The sequence below is a fragment of the Dipodomys ordii genome, unplaced genomic scaffold (genome assembly GCF_000151885.1).
Source record: "Dipodomys ordii isolate 6190 unplaced genomic scaffold, Dord_2.0 Scaffold38, whole genome shotgun sequence".
In the NCBI taxonomy this organism is placed as follows: domain Eukaryota; kingdom Metazoa; phylum Chordata; class Mammalia; order Rodentia; family Heteromyidae; genus Dipodomys; species Dipodomys ordii.
Genome location: NW_012267254.1, coordinates 6,107,951 through 6,126,261, shown reverse-complemented (window position 1 = coordinate 6,126,261; position 18,311 = coordinate 6,107,951). Strand labels below are relative to the sequence as shown.

The following is an 18,311-nucleotide window of genomic DNA, read 5'->3' as shown; positions in this document are numbered from 1 at the left end:
AATCCCACAAATTATTTCTTAGCCTTAAGGCTAACAGCAAATATTCAATACTGGTACTGTACTATAAACATGGGAAGCAAGACAAAAAGGCATACTTTTTACTTTCTAAATCTCAAATCTACCCACTTTTCTTCATTTCTATCACATCTTCTCAGTCTCCTTACTCAGGCTGTTTCAGAGCCTTCTAATGGATCTCCATAAAATCTCTCTTCTCTGCTCTGACCCAGGAGATGCTGGGGATTGAGTCAGGGGCCTTGCCCAAACTAAGCACACATTCTACCAGTAAGCTATATCTGAGCCCTAAATTTATCTTTTTTTTAAAAAAAAAAGCTAATCCATTTTCTGTGTTTCTTGCCAGTCCTGGGGCTTGAACTCAAGGCCAGGACACTGTCCCTGAGGTTCTTTTGCTCAAGGCTAGCACTCTACCACTTGAGCCACAGTACCACTCCTAGCTTTTTCTGCTTATGTGGTACTGAGAAATCAAACCCAGGGCTTCATTCATGTTAGGCAAGAACTTTACCACTAAGCCACATTCCCAGCCCTCATTCTCTATTCTTAAGACTTCTTATAAACTATCATAGCACCCATACTACTTCATTAACATTTATTGGCTCATGAGGGGCAAAGAAGCTTGAATTCATGGCTTTGTACACTCTGAGCTTTTTCTAAAATGTCTGGCACTCTACTACTTGAGCCACAGCTCCAGTGTTTGGAGCAAATTGGGAGGGAAATTATTAGGAGAAGCTGAGAAATGGATATTTAAAGCACAGGGTAAGAGAAAGGAAGGTTTGATGAGGTCAAAAGTTAGGTGTAGTAAAAGTAAGGGAGAAAGGTTGACTGAAGAACAGGAGGATGTAGTCAGAGAATGGGAGGTTGGAATTCAGTATGTTAGAGGACAACAATCCTAGGTAATGACTAGGCCCAAGATGCTGCTTTAGGTATTGGGGCTGTGAAGGAGTTGAGAAGAAAGGGCTACTGATAGAAGGAACTTTGGATTTGATCAGATATTAGGCCAGTTACTAACAGGAACCTTGATGTCACCCAGGATAATGGTGGATGTCAAGAAGCAGCCATGATCTCATTGCTATGGTCTTCCCTATGACTGGAGAAACCTTAAGAGTCATATGACAGGATCTGTAACTAGATACTGCAACCAGAGGAGTAAGAGGTCAGAGTGGTCACTTCCAAATCAAGTGACCCTTGAGGTGAGACTAAGGGAGGAGTAGGCAGGACCAAGAGAGGAAGGAAGGATATGTTCCAGGTGGAGAGTAAAGAACAAGCAAAGTCTTATACTGGAGGGGCATTGAAATCAGCAGAAAGGATAGTGTCGCAAGAAAGGAGAAAGCAAAAAGCACAAGATGGCTGAAGACTACTGATCAGGCTACTGAAGACAACAGATGGCTGGGAGAGGGCCTAAAGACCACCAAATGGAGGCTTGAGTGGAATCGACTAGACCCTTGGCAAGCCTTAGCTTGAGTCATGCATCCTTAATGCAGTTCAGGGTCCTTGAGGTGGTAGCACAGATTTGGAGCATGCGTGGCTGAGCATAAAACTCAGCTGGAGCTCAGGATCTGACTCAGCCTCTGACCAGAGAACAGAACCTAGCCAAGTGGCCCACTGGTCTCCCCATGTTTCTGGATCATAATCACTTAGTCCATAAGGAAGATGAGAAGGAGTAGGAGGAGGAGAATCAGAGCAAGAGAAAGGAGGAGGAGCCATGAACAGGGAAGGAGCTGCTCACTGCATTGACCAATTATAGTAAAGGGACAATCAGGCTTCCTCCTGAGAGGATAGACTCCTGCTGCCAGGTTGTCTGGGTGGAGAGGGTATGGGCCAAAATCTATCAAAGACCAACTTCCTTAAAATAAACTCATGTTCCTTCCCCTCTGAACACTCCCTACACACACACACACACACACACACACACACACACACACGTGCGCGTGCATGCATGAGAAACAGAGAGGGACAAGTAGAAGTGGTAGTATATTAGTAGATGACAAAGGAGAAAGAAGAAGGAGGAGGAGGAGGAGGAGGAGGAGGAGGAGGAGGTGGAGGAGGTGGGAGGAGGAGGAGAGGTGGCGAGGAAGAGGAGGGGGAGAAGGCGGTGGCAGCAATAGCAGCAGCAGCAACACCATATCCAGGACTTCACATTTGCTGGTCAAGTGCTCTACCATTCCTTTTTTTTTTTTGTAAAAATTTGAGACAAAGTCTCAGTTTCCCAGGTCAGCCTTGAATTTATGATTCTTCTGCCTCAATCCTACTGGGATTTGTCCAGCACAAGATAGCTTTTGTCCATTGAGGAGGTATGATAGAAAGTACAACCATGAGTAGCACAGCAGCCTTCTGGAACTAGAAAATCACTCCCCACCCGCTATTCAGGACACTACAGGAGACAGATGGAGAGGCTGGGCCACATATTGTTGGAGTTTAGTGTCAACTCAACAAACGTGTTGATCCCATTCTGTTGAGCTGGCTTTGTCCTGAATGCTTTGGTGAAGCCAAATATCTATAAAAGCAAGGTCTTGCCCTCAGGGATGAGTGATGTAAGAAGGAAAAGTAAGGGATCAATGCAAGACCTTTAAAACACAGGTTCAGACAATGTGTTACAAGAGCCCCTGAGATGGAGGGATGAATTTGAGGTGGTGTGGGGCTTGGTGTATGAGATGACTAAGCTAGACTTTGATGGAGTATGTACAAAAAGAAAGGGATAATAAGATATATAAAGGATGAAGGCTTCGGTTACTAAACTGCAGAGATTGGAGCCATGGGAGCCATGGCTTTGTGCTACATAGAGTAGGTGCCATGCAGAAGCTTCAGCGTAATGGAAGGAAGAGATCCAGGTCTGAGTTCCAGTTCTGCCAGAAGGTTATCTTGGACCTAGGCAATGCTCTCACTTTTCTCCAAGTCTATCTTCTTTTCTGCTAGTGAGGACTCCATTTGTCTCTCAATGTGGTGAAGAAACCCAATGGAAAATGAGGAGAGAGCAAGGGAAGGGGTGACATTGTCCAAAAAGAAATGTACAGTACTCATTACCTGACTTATGTAACTGTAACCTCTCTGTATATCACTTTATAATAACAACTTTACTTTTTTTTTTTAAAAAGAAACCTTATGGAATAAGAAAAGGGATTGGAAACTGGGGTCATATGTCATGCCTATAAAGCCAAGGTTCTCCAGTGTGGCAGCCTCTGAGGTCACATCAGCAGTGGGGCCTAAAGTACACGAGCTCAAAGGCCCCTTTCCTCCTGAAGAACTGCAAGACCTTGGAAATCCTCTTACAGGATTCATCTTCAGTATCTTGAGACATCCCAGCAAATGTAAGGTACATGTTCAGAACCCCACTAGATCTCTGTCCCATACCACATCTATCCCAGGCTATGTTGTTGCCCAGATGTGTTCTTTTCCACAGGTTGCTCATTCTGTTGTTGTCACCAATCTGTCCCCAGGCTACAGGGCTCCCTATGACCAATGCCTGCATTGTTATTTCTGGGCCACTACTGCCAACGTTCATGGCCACTTGACCTTCACCTCCTTCCTCCTGGGTTTTCCCCCAGTTCCCTTGGCCCAGGGACTCTCACGGCAGAGCCACTGTGGTCCTGGTATAAGAGTTCTTGCTGCTCACTTTACATGCCTTTTCTCAGAATATCTAATAGGTTGTTGGGTTTTTTAAATTTTTATTAGCATATACCAATTGTACAACATGAGTTTCATGATGACATTTAGAGGTGGAAGGACATGGGTACTGGTTTGTTCTATTCCAATGGAAACCCAGATCAAAACCCAGATGCCCTCAGTAGATGAATGGATCAAGAAAATGTGGTATATATACACAATGGAATTCTATGCCTCCATCAGAAAGAATGACATTGCCCCATTTGTTAGGAAATGGAAAGACTTGGAAATAATTACATTAAGTGAAGTAAGCCAGGCCCAAAGAAACATAGGTCCCATGGTTTCCCTTATTTGCAATAACTTGTATATGTATAGGACAAGCAGAATAGGTCAAAAGCTATATACATATGACCATATAAGATGATGCGAAGTGAAATGAACCCCAAGATAGAGACACATGTGGTTTTATCTTTCTTGCTGTGGTTTTTAATATATTTATAATGTACCATGTGATTTTTTTTGTTCCTTTTGTATGTTCTTCCACCATGGTATAATCCCTGTTTTCACTGTATTTGATTCTGGTGCCCTGAATCTTGAATATACATTTTTCTAATTCGGGGAGAAGAATGGAAATAACATGCTGAAATAAGGATATAGGTTGACCCATTGTAACAATGAGATGTCCAAGACACAATGTTGAAAACGAACTTTACAACTTCGATGAGGAGGGGGGTGGGAGGAGTTGGGGAGGTAGGGGAAGGGATGGTAGGGGAAAAACAAAGGAGGAGGTAACAACTCTCCATAGAAATGTACTCATTACCTTACTGAAGTAACTGTAACCCCTCTGAACAGTATTTTTACAATTAAAAATATATACAAAAAAAAAGTCAGTGTGACAAGCCTTGAGTGTGCTCAAGCTACAAAGAAAATATAAAAACATGGAGAGGAAAGACCCTAAAAAACAACTTCTCTACTTTCAGAATTTGGCCTTTAAGAGGTTCTTATTATGTCCTGCATGCAGTTATTTCTATTTTTATCTTTCTGTTTTAGTTTTCTGTATCCTATGTCTTGTATACAAGCTTATCTGATTCGTGGAAGGGAAAGAGAACCACAGAAACATCAGGACAAAGGATGAGCTAATGCAACAGTGGTACTCACTAGGCACTATGTTGGAAATGAACTTTATAATCTGGTGGGGGGGAAAGAGTGGGGAGTGGTAAGTGGGAGAAAATGAGGCAGGGGATAACAGTGTTTAAAAAGAAATGTACTCATTACCTCACTTATGTAACTGTAACCCCCTGTTCATCACCATTACAATAAATTTTTAAATAAATATTAAAAAATAAATGAAAGTGAAAGAGGCAGAAGACATTAACTTTTCTGTGCATGCCACAGTGAACTACAGTGATTCCTAGGACTTCCAAGCAAGTCTGTTACAAGGACCCTTGGCTATTCACCCTGACTATTCCAAATCATTCGTTCTGCTTCAGGCTTGTTGCCAACTTGAGTTCAAGTCCCCAAACTGATGAAAGTGAAAAGGGTGGTTTTGAGATAAGGAGATAAAGGAAGAGCTGAGGTCATCATCATCACCAGGGCCAAAGCAAGGACCCAGAGGATAGAATTGGAGGCCTGAGTATTGTGTAGAGACCATCCCTGGGCAGAGGTCAGTATATGAGGGAGGGATGTCTGAGTCCTTTGTCTCAAGGTCCTGGGGCCCCTGCTGAGCTTGGCTTTTGGTAACTGCCATTTCAGCAGTGTTGGATGCCAAGGAGAGAGAGGCCAAGGTGCAGATGAGACTCACTTTGGTTCAAGTTATACATTTGTATTAATAAACACAAAGCATTTAACTTTTACTGTCTACCAGGAATGTTCTAGGAGCTTCCTAAGTATTAACCATTTAATCCTCATCACATCTCTGAGAATTGAATGTGACTGTGCACCATTTGACAAGCAAAGAACCTGAGGGATCATAAAGGTGAAGTCACCACTGAAGACCATGCAGCTGATGGGACAGACCGGCATTGAAATGGACGCAGTGTGGATCCCGGGTCAGTGCTCTTAGGTTCACGGATGAAGAAGCCAGACTGTGCTTGTCCTTGAAGCCTTTCTTTAGAATTCCTTCTCTGCATGACCCCAATAGATCTACTTCCTTGCCCTTTGGGATGGTGAATACAGTTGAGAGGCAGGGAAAGAGCCTTTGAAGAAACATTTCCTCAATCCACAGAGCTCTGGGAATAACCTCATCACCAGTCCTGGAAGAGGTGGGAAAGAGTGGACGGGGAAAAGATAAGTTTTAGCAGCCACAAAATGACAAGATTTCTCATATCTGTTGGGAAAGGCTCAGAGCTTCTGTCCTCTGCTTTGATTCCTGAAAGTTCACAAAGCTTCCTCACTCATTTTGACTCTGCCCTGTCATGGAGTTCCATAAAGGTCCCCTTTCTCTCTATAAAAGTTGTACTGTTTTTTTAATGGGTTGTTGAAAACTGTCTTGAATTTATTATAAATAAGGACAAATGCATTTAAAATGAAACCAAAACAAGGCATGGCAATAATGCCTATAATCCAAGCACCCAGGAGGTTGAGACAAAAGGAGGGAAAGTTCAAGGCCAAACTGGACTATATAGCTAGTACAAGGCCAGGTTGAACTTCATAATTTGGCTCTCTTTCAAAAAAATAACAAGTAGGGGCTAGAGGTAAAACTCAAAGGTATTACATTTGTCTAGCAGCTGCAAGGCCTTTAGCTCATTCCCCAACACTGCAAAAAGGTAAACATACAAACAAACATATAAGTAGATGGGAATAGGCCATGTACCTTAACCCTCAGGCTAGTTGAGAATCCATACACTGGGTCTGTTTGCCTCTTGGAAGCAAATCCTTTCTGAGCTCATAAGAACCCAAAAGCTCTAGAAACATTTACTGGACACTGCCTTGGAATTGGTGTTGCATGGTGCTCTGTGACACAGCTGAGTACAGGGATAATGCTGGTCTTACCTTCTCCACTTCCATCACAGAGAGTCATGCTATGCAGGAGCAACCCTCACTGCAGCATAGCCAAACACCTGTTCTAGAAGCCATGATAGGAAGACATTTCCAACTAACCAAAGTTTTCAGAGCCCCCAAATTCCTCTTTTTGGAACTTCCTGTAAGCATTATGCCCACCTTTAGTCCCCAGCTCCACCCAGACCTGAGCTCCTGCCTTACAGCTGGCCCCTCCCTCTCTCCACCAGATCCACCTGAGCTCCCATCTACCTCACTTCCTATCCCCAGACCCTGCTGCTACCTAGATAGCGGAGGCTGCCCTGTGCTCTCTCTTATGGCTCCTCTAATAAACCTTGTAATAATCCTGTGCCTGCCTGCCTCCGCATGGTCCCCTGGCATGGATGTGATGGAGCCTTTCACTTCCATCTTTAGTGATATCCCCTGATTCCTTGAAATCTAATGCCTCTGTGCCAACCCTCCTCCTGCCCCACCCTGTCACCAGCCGGGTATGACTGTCCCTAAGTAGCTTGGACTTCACAGAGTACAGAATGTGCAGCTGAAAAAAGCCAGGCGCTGGTGGCTCACGCCTGTAATCCTACCTACTCAGGAGGCTGAGATCTGAGGATCGCGGTTCAAAGCCAGCCCGGGCAGGAGAGACCGTGAGACTCCTATCTCCAATAAACCACCAGAAAACCGGAAGTGGTGCTGTGGCTCAAGTGGTAGAGCGCTTGCCTTGAGCTGAAGAGCTGAGGGACAGCGCCTAGGCCCAGAGTTCAAGCCCCACGACCGACAAAAAAAAAAAAAAAAGAATGTGCAGCTGAAGAAGATTCAGAGGCTCCCAAAGGAAGGGTTGGTGGCATCTTTCACAGTGGACTGTCACCAGCTCAAGAACATAACTGTAGTTGTCACTAACTTCCTCAAGGGGTGCAGAAAGAGAGGTCACTGGCTTTTTTTCTGGATCAAACTAGCTCAGAGAAGGAGGGACAAATATTCATACCAAAGCAAAAGTAAGGCTGAACGCAGTGCCTTGTGTGGGAGAACTAATGGGAAACAGCTTACTGGAGGGAGGGGGACAGAATTCAGGAATGGCCAGGGCAGGGCTGCTGAAGAGGGGGCTGGGAGAAACTGGCTGATTGAAACCAGCTGTTACTACTCAGTCTCCAAGATCTTTGGACTCTGCCCTGGGGCGGGCTCACACCCTATCCGAGGAGCCTGCATCGGTTGTCTGCAAAAGCCCAAGACTCTTCAGCCCACTGTGGCTCTCTGAGCCCATCAGAACAAAAGAAGAAAGGGAGCCGCCTCCTTCCTGTTACTAGTCCTGACCACTGTCTGCTCCTGCCTAGGAAAGTCCTAGAGGAAGAGGCCAAAGAAACAGCCTTGCCCTCGCTCTCCAAAGCCACCTAACCCTATCCACTCAGCATCAGCCTCTGGAGATCCCATGGCCCTGGCTCACTGGGGCTGCTGCCCCTGGCTTATCCTCCTCTGTGGTATGTACATCCTGATCGGTTCTAGAGACCAGCTCTGGCCTCTTCCTCCGGGGCTCATCAAGGGTTGGAGTGAGGGCTAGGACCCTGGTTGTCTCTCTTTCTTGAGGTTACCTTCTCTGTCTTGGGATGCAGCCCCATTAGGGCCAATCTTCATTCTGAGCCTTTATGACATGAGCTGAATCTTTGGTGGAGTCCTTCTATTCCTCCAGTTAGTGATAAAAAATATTTTGGTATTTGTTTGTAGAGTGATAAAGGCTTTATTAGAGATAACAGGGCCTTGAAGCATCAAGAACAGGTGGGGCTCATTTTGGAACCTTTCAGAGCACCCTAGGGATGAATATCTAAACCAGAACAGAATGAGGAGCCTGGAACATGGCAAGTGAGTGTGAGGACTCATCCAGAGTATGGAGTTTCCTGCTAAACTGATTTGACAGAGTTCCCACTGAGCTGGAGCGGGAAAGTCAGATATCTAGGGTGGAGGACGGGGCTTGTGATCAGATGGTGGGAGGAATCATTTGGATATTTAAGGCGGAGGTAGTGTTTAAACTGTGATGCAGGCCTATAGGGGCAAGAGTGACTCTGAAGGCCAAGGTCAAGATCTTGTTAAGAAAAGGGTGGAGGAGCCTATCTCGAGTTCCATCAAAAAGAGTCTTTGAGAAGTGAATAATCATTCATACCTCTTAGAGTCTAATTATTTCAAGTACTAAATGAGATAGAGTTGTGTGTCACTTAGCAATGGGGTCACATTCTGTGAAACATTATGAGGCAAATCATTGTCATACAAACATGGAGTGGACTTCTGCAAACTAAAATGGCTGTGATGTCATTAGGTTGGTCATGTTGGGACCATTGTCCTATATTCTGACCTTTGTTGACCATAATGTTGGTATGTGCCATATGCATCAATAGTTAAATTGCTGACTTCAGTGTTTTGCATGTAGTAGGAGCTCTTTAAATGCTAATTCACCTTTCCTCACTCACCAGATGATGTCAGAGTAGGATTTCTGTCTTATATTTATTTTATTTATTTTTTTTGGGGGGGGGTCCAGTCATGGGGCCTGAACTCTGGGCCTGGGCGCTGTCCCTCAGCTCTTCAGCTCAAGGCTAGCGCTCTACCACTTGACTCACAGCACCACTTCTGGCTTTTTTCTTTTTGCTTATGTGGTGCTGAGCAATCGAACCCAGGACCTCATGCATGCAAAGCAAGCACTCTACCACTGAGCACCTTCCCAGCCCTTATGTCTTATATTTAAAATCAACCTAGACCCAGGCACCCAGGTAGCTGATGCCTGTAATCTTAGCTACTCAGGAGACTAAGATCTAAGGATTATGGTTTGAAACCAGCAGGGAAAGGAAGTCTGTGAGATTCATCTCCAGTTAACTACCCAAAAAAGGTGGGAGTGGAGTTGTGGCTTATAGGTTAGAGCACCAGTGTTGAGCAAAGAAGCTAAGGGATAGCATCCAGGCCCAGAGTTTAAGCCCTCGTACTGCAACAAAATAATTTTTAATAAAATAAAATAAACCTATAGCCAGGCAGTGGAAGGTCACATCTGTAACCCTAGCTACTCAGGAGGCCGAGATCTGAGGATTGTGGTTCAAACCCAGCCCAAGTAAGAAAGTCTGTAAGACTCTTATCTCCAATTAACCACCAGAAAGCCAGAGGTGGAGCTTTGGTAGAGTGATATTAGCCTTGAGTTGTAACACTCAGGGACAATGCTCAAGTCCTGAGTTCAAGGCACATGAGCAACAAAAAATAAAAATTAAAATATTTTAAAAATAAAAAATAAACCTAGAATGATATGGGGAGATTCGGATTGTAAGAAATGGCAATATGAGCCTTGAGTTTCGGTAAACCATGTGTGTGTGTGGGGGGGGTGTGGGTGTACATATATAAATATATATTATATATACATATATACTTACGATTATAGAAGACTAAGATTAAAGTGGGGGTAGATATTTAGTGAGATCCTATAGAATATTTCAAAGAAAATTTGATTTTAAAAATTTAATTTACACCCAACATTTCCACTTCCCTGAAAAGACCCACTTAGATTAGAGGAAAAATGAATTGATGTAATGAGCATCAAACCCCCCCAAAAGTCACAATCACTTGTTGATGAAACTAGTTTCTTTGATTGTGACTCAAGGTGCCATCCAATTCAGCCTGATATCCCATGAAATGTGATTATTTTTATCCTCAAGTAGAATTGGCCAGCATGGTGTCTTTCAAAGGATGGAGGTTCTGCAAGGTGAAGGAGGGGAATGAAGGAGAATGTCTCTGCATTCTGAGAATTCTCTGGTAACTAAATAACTTTGGATTTTTCTCTTGGCTTCTAGCTTATGCCTGGAGTCACCCAAAGCCTGTGAACCTTGGAAGAAAGGATGTGAGAAACTGTTCAACCAACCCTCCGGTGAGGACTTGGCCCCATCCCTATATGACCCCACCCTATGGTCTTCTCCCATTGACTCAGTTGCTAGCACTTCCAACTACACTCTCTCTTGATTTCACACTGGAAACCCCTGTCATGCGCATCCATCAGAGCAGTCTGTAGGGATTCAGGTGCCCAACATACAACCTTCAGCTCTCTATGGATGTCTGGTCTTTCTTCCACTCTTCCTAACAGCATGCTGTTAACTTCTACACTGGCCTGGGCCTGGGAAACACCCAGTCAGAGGGAGGGAGAAAGAAAGGGGTGGGGAGGCCCCAAATTTCCTTTGATGTAGCTAAGCAGAGGCAAGGAGGAGGATGGGAGAAAAGAAACTAGAAATTCTAGAAAAATAGCTAAGAGGGAAGCACAGGGGAGAGGAGGGAGGAAGTCAAGGGACTAGAAGAGCCAGCAGAAGGGCCAGAGGAAAAACATAGGGTGTGAAAGCCAGAAAGCCTGAAGACTGGAGCCAGCTGAATAGATTAGGTGGCCAGCTTCCTAGCTGAGGACTCAGTAATTCTTTGTATAGCTAAACTGGATCTAAAGAAGGAAGGGGTAGGTGAGGAAGTGTGATGAGTGGGCAAGTGTATAATACTCTAAACCACTTAATAGATGGCTAGGCAAACCACCTTACTTTTTAAAAATTAGTTTACATTAGTTATAGGGCGATGGATTTCATTGTCACATCACTTTCCCTGATCCCTTATCCTTTTCCCAAAACAATTTCAACAGGTTTCATTATTCTGGTTCATAGTTGCTAATAATCTATTTCAGCCTCATTCAGCCTCTTTCATCCTCCTTATTAGTCCCTTCCTGCTAGTACCCCCTCTTGGTACAGAGAAAACCAATTTCTCTTTCCCTATCCACTCCAACCCCTCACTACCATAACTTTTATATTAATACAAATCTAGATATATTGTTGAGTATAAAGCCAAACATTACAAACCAAAAACATAGTTTTCATTTTATAAAGATTGTCTTTTAAAGAAATATCTGTCTTGGAGAGGACAAATTATCTGGACAGCTCCTGAGGGTGTTGAGGAGGGGGTATTCATGCACTTTCCTCTGTCATTTGGGACCAATGGTGACAACCTGAGAAAAAGCCCCAAAGAGGTTTCTAGACAAAATACTACACACTAGGTTGATTACATTTGAATTTCTGACAACAAATAATATTATATTTTAAGAGGGTCCCAAATATACTGGTGGCTCATGCCTGTAAGCCTAGCTACTCAGCAAGCTGAGATCTGAGGATGGCCATTTAAAGCCAGCCTAAGCAGGAAAGTTGGTGAGACTCTTATCTCTAATAAACTACTCAGAAAAAGCCAAAAGTAGCATGGTGGCTCAAGTGGCAGAGCACTAGCCATCAGCACAATGAGGCTCAGGGGCAGCGGCCAGTCCGATAGTTCAAACCCCAGGACCAGTCTCTCCCCCCGCCCCCCCCCGCTAAAAAAAGAATCTCAAATACTACATGAGGCATATTTATATTAAAAGACTATTCATTATTAATTTGAAAGTTAAATGTAGCTGAGTAGCATCCTGTATTTTTATGGGTTAACTGTACCCCCAAGGTATCCAGAGAGAGACTGTCTTCATGACCTGGCCCAGGAACAGAGTTCAGATTCCTATAGTTCTCACCCACACTCCCATCCCACACTCGGATCCCATTACTGATACAGAGATTCTTCCCCAAACTCTACCCCTCGCCCTTTGGATTTAGCCCAGGCATCTTGACTGTAGACTAAGCAATAACATCAGCTGCCATTCCACCTTTCATTATAAAAGGCTGACTCCTCTGGAGGTAGGGGCCTATGTCTCACTTTGTCTAAACAATGTATGTGCATTTGAGTGTTTTCCTATCATCTGTTAGCACCTTCCAGTTACTGTGGTCAATACTACAGCACGACTCACAGCCCTCCGCCAGCAGATACAGGCCTGGAACCTCTCTGCCTACATCATCCCAGACACGGATGCACACATGGTAAGCAACTGTTTCTCTTCCTCTTGTCCTATGTGCTACCCTGGGTCAACCACTAGCCATAGGCTACAAACAGAAGGCAGTTCTGACTCAGAAAATGAAAGCAAAGAAAGCATTTGACAATCAAAGGGACCAAAATGGAAACCTTGCATGTGGTAGTTTGTTTTTGTTTGACAGTAGTAGAGTTTCAACTGTTATTTTTGACTTGTTACAAAAGTACTCTACTATTTTTTTTTGGGTCCAGTCATGGGGCCTGAACTCTGGGCCTAGGTGCTGTCCCTCAGCTCTTCAGCTCAAGGCTAACACTCTACCACTTGAGCCACGGTGCCACTTCCGGCTTTTTTTTTTGCTTATATGGTGCTGAGGAATAGAACCCAGGGCTTCCTGCATGCAAGGCAAGCGCTCTACCACTGAGCCACCTTCCCAGCCCAGTACTCTACTATTTAAGTCATGCCCTCACCTCTTATTTTTGAGATAGGGTGTTGTGTTTTAGCCCAAGGCCAGCCTCAAACTTCCATTCTCCTACCTATGTTTTCCAGTAGTTGGGTTACAGATGTTTACCACTATGCTCAGCCTGTACGTGATAATTTTTTTCTTTCTTTTTTTTCATGATAGTTTTAATGCAACTTAAAAAACATTCCTTAGCCAGGCACCAGTGGCTCATGCCTGTAATCCTAGCTATTCAGGAGGCTGATATCTGAGTATCATGGTTCAAAGCCAGCTCGGGAAGGAAAGTCCTTGAGACTCTTATCTCCAATAAACTCTTGAAAAAAATCCAGAAGTGGTGCTGTGGCTCAAGTGGTAGAGCTCTAGCCTTGAGCACAGAGAAGCTCATGGACAGAGCCCAGACTGAGTTCAAGCCCCAAGACCGGCAAAAATCAAAAAAACAAAAAAACATATTCCTTTACACAAGAGGGAAGACGCAGCCAAATCTCCTTGACCTTCAGAAGGATATAAAACAACTTCAAAGTTAATTTTTATTGTTATTGTAAAGGTGACATACAGAGGGGTTACAGTTACATAAGTCAGGAAATTAATACATTTCTTTTTTAACAATATCACCTCTTCTCTCAGTTTCCCCCCCCCCCAGTGGCTCCCCCACAAGTTGTGTTGTTCATTTTTAACATAGTGCCTAGTGGGTATCACTGCTACATTGGTTCACCCTTTGTCCTACCATTTCTGTGCTCAGCCTTACCCTATCTGAATTAGTTTTGACTAATTCCTAGGTAGTGGCAGATACAGAAGGTGTGTCTGGGTCATCCCTGCCCTGAGAGGTTAGAAGGGAGGCTGAGAATTTGAGTAGAAGTACTGTAAATTTCCTTTTGACCCCAGCCTTGTTAGAACCAGCTGGATGAAACAGTGAGTTCTGGGGTACACAAGCGTGTACCATATACAATTGAGAAGGGCACACAGTCTAAAAAACACAACAGTCTGAATAAGAACTACTTTCCCCAAAGCAGTGATCTCCCTCAGTAGCCCACCCCTTCCCATCAGTGGCTCTGCCTGCACCCTTTCCACCCATTCTACATCAAATAACAGCCGGCCTGGAAGAACAGGCATTTTCAGTGCCAATAAGGTTTCTTAAATTAACTTTGGACACATATCTGATGGTCTCTGAGACTGTTTTCTTTTTGTTGAGTGTTTCCATTTTTATTTATTTTTTGGTGGTATTGTGCTTCAAACTCAGAGCCTCATACTCACTAGACAGATGCTACCACTGTGCCACACCTCAACTCTCCAGTTTTCTTTTTTGCAAAAGCAAATATCAAGATCTGTCTTCAAGGATTATAAATCAATAAAGTCACCCATGGGAGATTGGCTCCAGAATCCACACAGACACTCAAATGAATGGATGTTGAAGTCCCTTATAAAAATAGTGTAGTATTTGCATATAATATATGCATACCCTTCCATATCCTTTAAATACTTATACCTACTACAATGCAAATTTCTGTAAATGGTTGTCATACAGTATTGTTTAATGAATAATGCCAAGAAAAAGTCTGTACATTTTAGTAGAAACATTTTTGGGTATTTTCAGCCTGTGTTTGATGGATGCTGCTCATAAGGAATCCATGAGTACAGAGGTCCAACTGGCCCAAAGTTTGTGATGCTCTATGCAGAAGTTATTTTCACTGTACCCAATGGGCTATTATAGACTGCAGAGGAAGAAGGGATATCTGAAAGGAAACCTGGAAGTCATGGTCCTGGACTGCCCAGAATTTGCATTCTGGTTAGGGTGGCCAGTGAAGAACAGTCCATTGTAACCCCAAGTCCAGTGTTAGACAGTGGAGTTGAGACTAAAACAGATATAATTATTCAAAGGAAGAGAAGATAGTGCACTGAGGCAGTTACAGAGGTGCCTTGTGGGACTGGTTGCAACTAATGAGACCAAAAAAATGGGGATATAGTTGGAGCCTTCATGTAGGATGTAACTCTATGGCGTCCATTTTCTAGAATGAATACATTGGCAGACATGATGAGAGGCGTGCATGGATGACAGGCTTCACAGGAACTGCAGGTAACAGCCATTACCTGCCACCTTGGCTTCTGTTGGTGGACCAAAGATAGTCACAGAGGACCTAGCATAAATAGTCCCTCAGCAACCAGGACACCAAGATCTATACAGAGGCTCCTCTTATTCTCTCTTTCTCAACCTCCTCTCCCAACCCTGAAATCAGCAGGTTCTCCAGGGCACAAATTTCAAAGTACACTGGCCACATTTCTGTAGAGTGAGGCAGATGACTCTTCTGGCTTACTTCCCATGCTGCTGCCATAGCTAGGCCCAACCCAGCATTCCCTGGGTTCCATTACTGAGATAGTTACTACTTCTATATTTACCCACAAGGGACCCATTCATTCTTTCATATGATAGCTCACTTGGAGATAAGTTTTAATTTACAGGTCTTTTTTATAGATATCACTTCACATGGCCAAATGAGACCCAGATCCAGAAGCTCTTAATAATGCCCCTGTTTCTACCTGTGTCCCAGCCTCTTCAATGGAAGCCAGATTCTTTTGCTGATCCTTAAACATTCCTTCCTGAACTTCAAGCTGCTTGGCCTCACCCACTGTAAACTAAACCTCTGGCTCAGTGTTCTTATTAGCCATCAAGTCTCAACACCAAGTTTTCTCTTTCCTAAGGGCACCCATATGTATTATCAGCTCTTTTCAACTCACAAAAAAGCTACTTCTCCTGCTAAAAGAATGACTTCCTCTACAAGACTACAACACAAAGAGAGAAGTCTCACCAAGATGTTCTACCACCAAGGTCTTGTTCTTAACACATCCTGTCTCTCTTCCATCCAGTGGAGACGATAAACCCTTTCTAGAGGCCCCCTGTAACATCTTCAGAGTCAGTACTCAACTTCACATCCATCAAAGTCACATTCTTCATCATCACCTTCCCCCTCTACTCCAGGTTTCTCTTTTCTGCCCAGGTATTGCTGTGGTGACCATGAGGAAGGCAGGTGTCTGGACTGACAGTCGGTACTGGACTCAGGCAGAGAGACAGATGGACTGCAACTGGGAACTCCATAAAGAAGGTAGAAGGCCCAAATGGATCTGTCCCCCTGAAAGCCATAGAACCCAGATTAGGATTGGGAGGGCAAAGATGAGGGACTATATGCAAGGTTCTGCTGGGTCCATTTGGGAAGCTCCAATAATTTGAATCTGTCTCTGCCCTGTAAGACTGATGGTGGACACATGAAGGACTGTTGCAGACAGAGGCCTGGCTAGAGGAATCTGAGGATGGCATTGGAGGTAACCTTTGCATTTCTTCCTGTCTTTCAGTGAGTTCTAATTCCATTACCACTTGGCTTGCTGCTGAAATTCCTACTGGAGGGCGTGTGGGTGTGGATCCCTTCCTCTTCTCGGTTGGTATGTTCATCCCTGTATTCTTGGACTTGTCCACAGAGTGTCTCAGCCTCCTGGGTAGTAAAAAACATACTTTCTCAAAAGGGGCAATATGACCCTAAAGATATTGTTTTGAGCTGGGTGCTGGTGACTCACACCTGTAATCCTAGCTGCTCAGGAAGCTGAGATAGGAGGATCATGGTTCAAAGCCAGCCTGGGCAGGAAAGTCCATGAGACTCTTATCTCCAATGAACCACCAGAACAAAACAGAAGTAGAGCTGTTGTTCAAAGTGGTAGTGCACTAGTCTTGAGCAAAAATTGCTCAGGAACACTGCTCAGGCTCAGAGTTCAAGCCCCATGACTGACAAAAAAAATACGGTTTTGAAGTTGTGGTTGCAGAATATTTTGCAACAAAGTTATATTGATGGCTGTGTAATTGAGACACATTAAAAAGAATGAATACAATTACTTAAAGATAATAATAATAATAGATCATGATCCCAAGCAGCTGACGATACTCTCAAAGGTAGAATCCTCCTGAATACACCAGGAAAACTTCCAACTTCCAAACTAAATTCTTTATCAACCTACCCAATATCTAAACATCACTATTATTTTAAATAGTGGCATCAAATCATGGTAAAAATGATGAATACACTAAAGAGTGTCAACTCCTACCCATTGACACTTAAAAAGACAAGATTAGCCAGTTGGCAGTAGAGAGCATTGAGGTGGGCTCAGCAATTTAGCGAAAGAAAACACAAAGAGAAGGATGGGAGGGGACTGCATTGCAGCAGCACCACACTTAAGGGGAAGCTTAAGACAACTGGAGCTACAGGAGTGAAGTGGGAGGCAAAGTAAAGCAAACCTAACTTTGCTTGAAACAGTTTTCCTTGACTCTTTCCTATCTCTACAGCTACCTGGATGGTTTATGACCTGGCCCTTCAAAAAGTCAACAGAGAACTGGTATCCATTACCACCAACCTTGTGGACCTGGTGTGGGGCTCTGAGAGGCCACCAGTGCCAAGCGAACCCATTTATGCCCTGCAGGAGGAATTCATAGGTGATTGAGTAAGCCCATCCCTCTTTCCAATCAGTACCACCATGGCTTCCTCATAACAGAGGTCCCCACTGTTGCTCCTTTGGCTGGAAAACTCACCAACAGAGGTCCCAACCAAATGGATTACAAACTTAGCATGTCACTTAAGAGGCTTGGTTAAAATTTTCTTTTGATGATACTAAGATTTGAACTTAGGATCTCACAGTTGCTAGGCAAGCAGCATTTTACCATTTGAGCTATGTTCCTAGCCCTGTGATGCTTGATGAAACTGCAGAATTTTTACCCCCTTTCCACAGAGAATCTGAGTCCTTAGAACTCTGTTTAGAAAATACGAGAATATGGAAGTGGCGCTGTGGCTCAAGTGGTAGAGCACTAGCCTTGAGCTGAAGAGCACAGGGACAGTGCCCAGGCCCAGAGGTCAAGCCCCAGTACCAACAACAACAAAAAAAGAAAATATGAGAATAAGCTGGGTAGTGGTCACTCATGCCTGTAATTCTAGCTACTGAGAAGCTGAGATCTGAGGACTGAGGCTAAAAGCCAGCCCGGGCAGGAAAGTCCTTGAGAATCTTATCTCCCAATAAACCACCAGAAGACTGGAAGTGGTGCTGTGGCTCAAGTGGTAGAGCACTTGCCTTGAGCTGAAGAGTTGAGGGACAGTGCTTAGGCCCAAATTTCAAGGCGCATGATTGACAAAAAATACTGAAATAAATAGTGTTGGGATATGAAACATGAAATATGAGGAAGGGAAGAAATGAGAGTCAAAGAAAGAGAATTGAATAGGAAAGACATGATAGGAATTGCTTGTCTGATAGTGGGAACTGGTTTATGAAATCATTTGGCCCTTTTTACATCTTGTTCTCCTACAATGAGGAATTTAGTTTTATGAGATATCTGGCATGGACAAAAGT

The 18,311-nt window shown here is 43.8% G+C and overlaps 1 protein-coding gene across 2 annotated transcripts in view; it reads left to right on the top strand.

Moving 5' to 3' along the window:
* The first annotated feature begins 5,537 nt into the window (after positions 1–5,537).
* Xpnpep2 (X-prolyl aminopeptidase (aminopeptidase P) 2, membrane-bound) overlaps positions 5,538–18,311 on the top strand; it is a 30,685-nt gene continuing 17,911 nt past the window's right edge. The window contains exons 1-8 of one of the 2 annotated variants that reach the window (XM_013018147.1): positions 5,538–5,663; positions 7,938–8,081; positions 10,422–10,495; positions 12,381–12,491; positions 14,946–15,009; positions 15,929–16,033; positions 16,281–16,367; positions 17,260–17,406. In XM_013018147.1, the coding sequence (XP_012873601.1) occupies positions 8,033–8,081; positions 10,422–10,495; positions 12,381–12,491; positions 14,946–15,009; positions 15,929–16,033; positions 16,281–16,367; positions 17,260–17,406 (637 nt within the window). In that variant the 5' untranslated portion in view covers positions 5,538–5,663; positions 7,938–8,032. Of the gene's footprint in view, positions 5,664–7,789; positions 8,082–10,421; positions 10,496–12,380; positions 12,492–14,945; positions 15,010–15,928; positions 16,034–16,280; positions 16,368–17,259; positions 17,407–18,311 lie in introns of those variants that run through there. The other variant, XM_013018146.1, reaches the window with a different exon arrangement.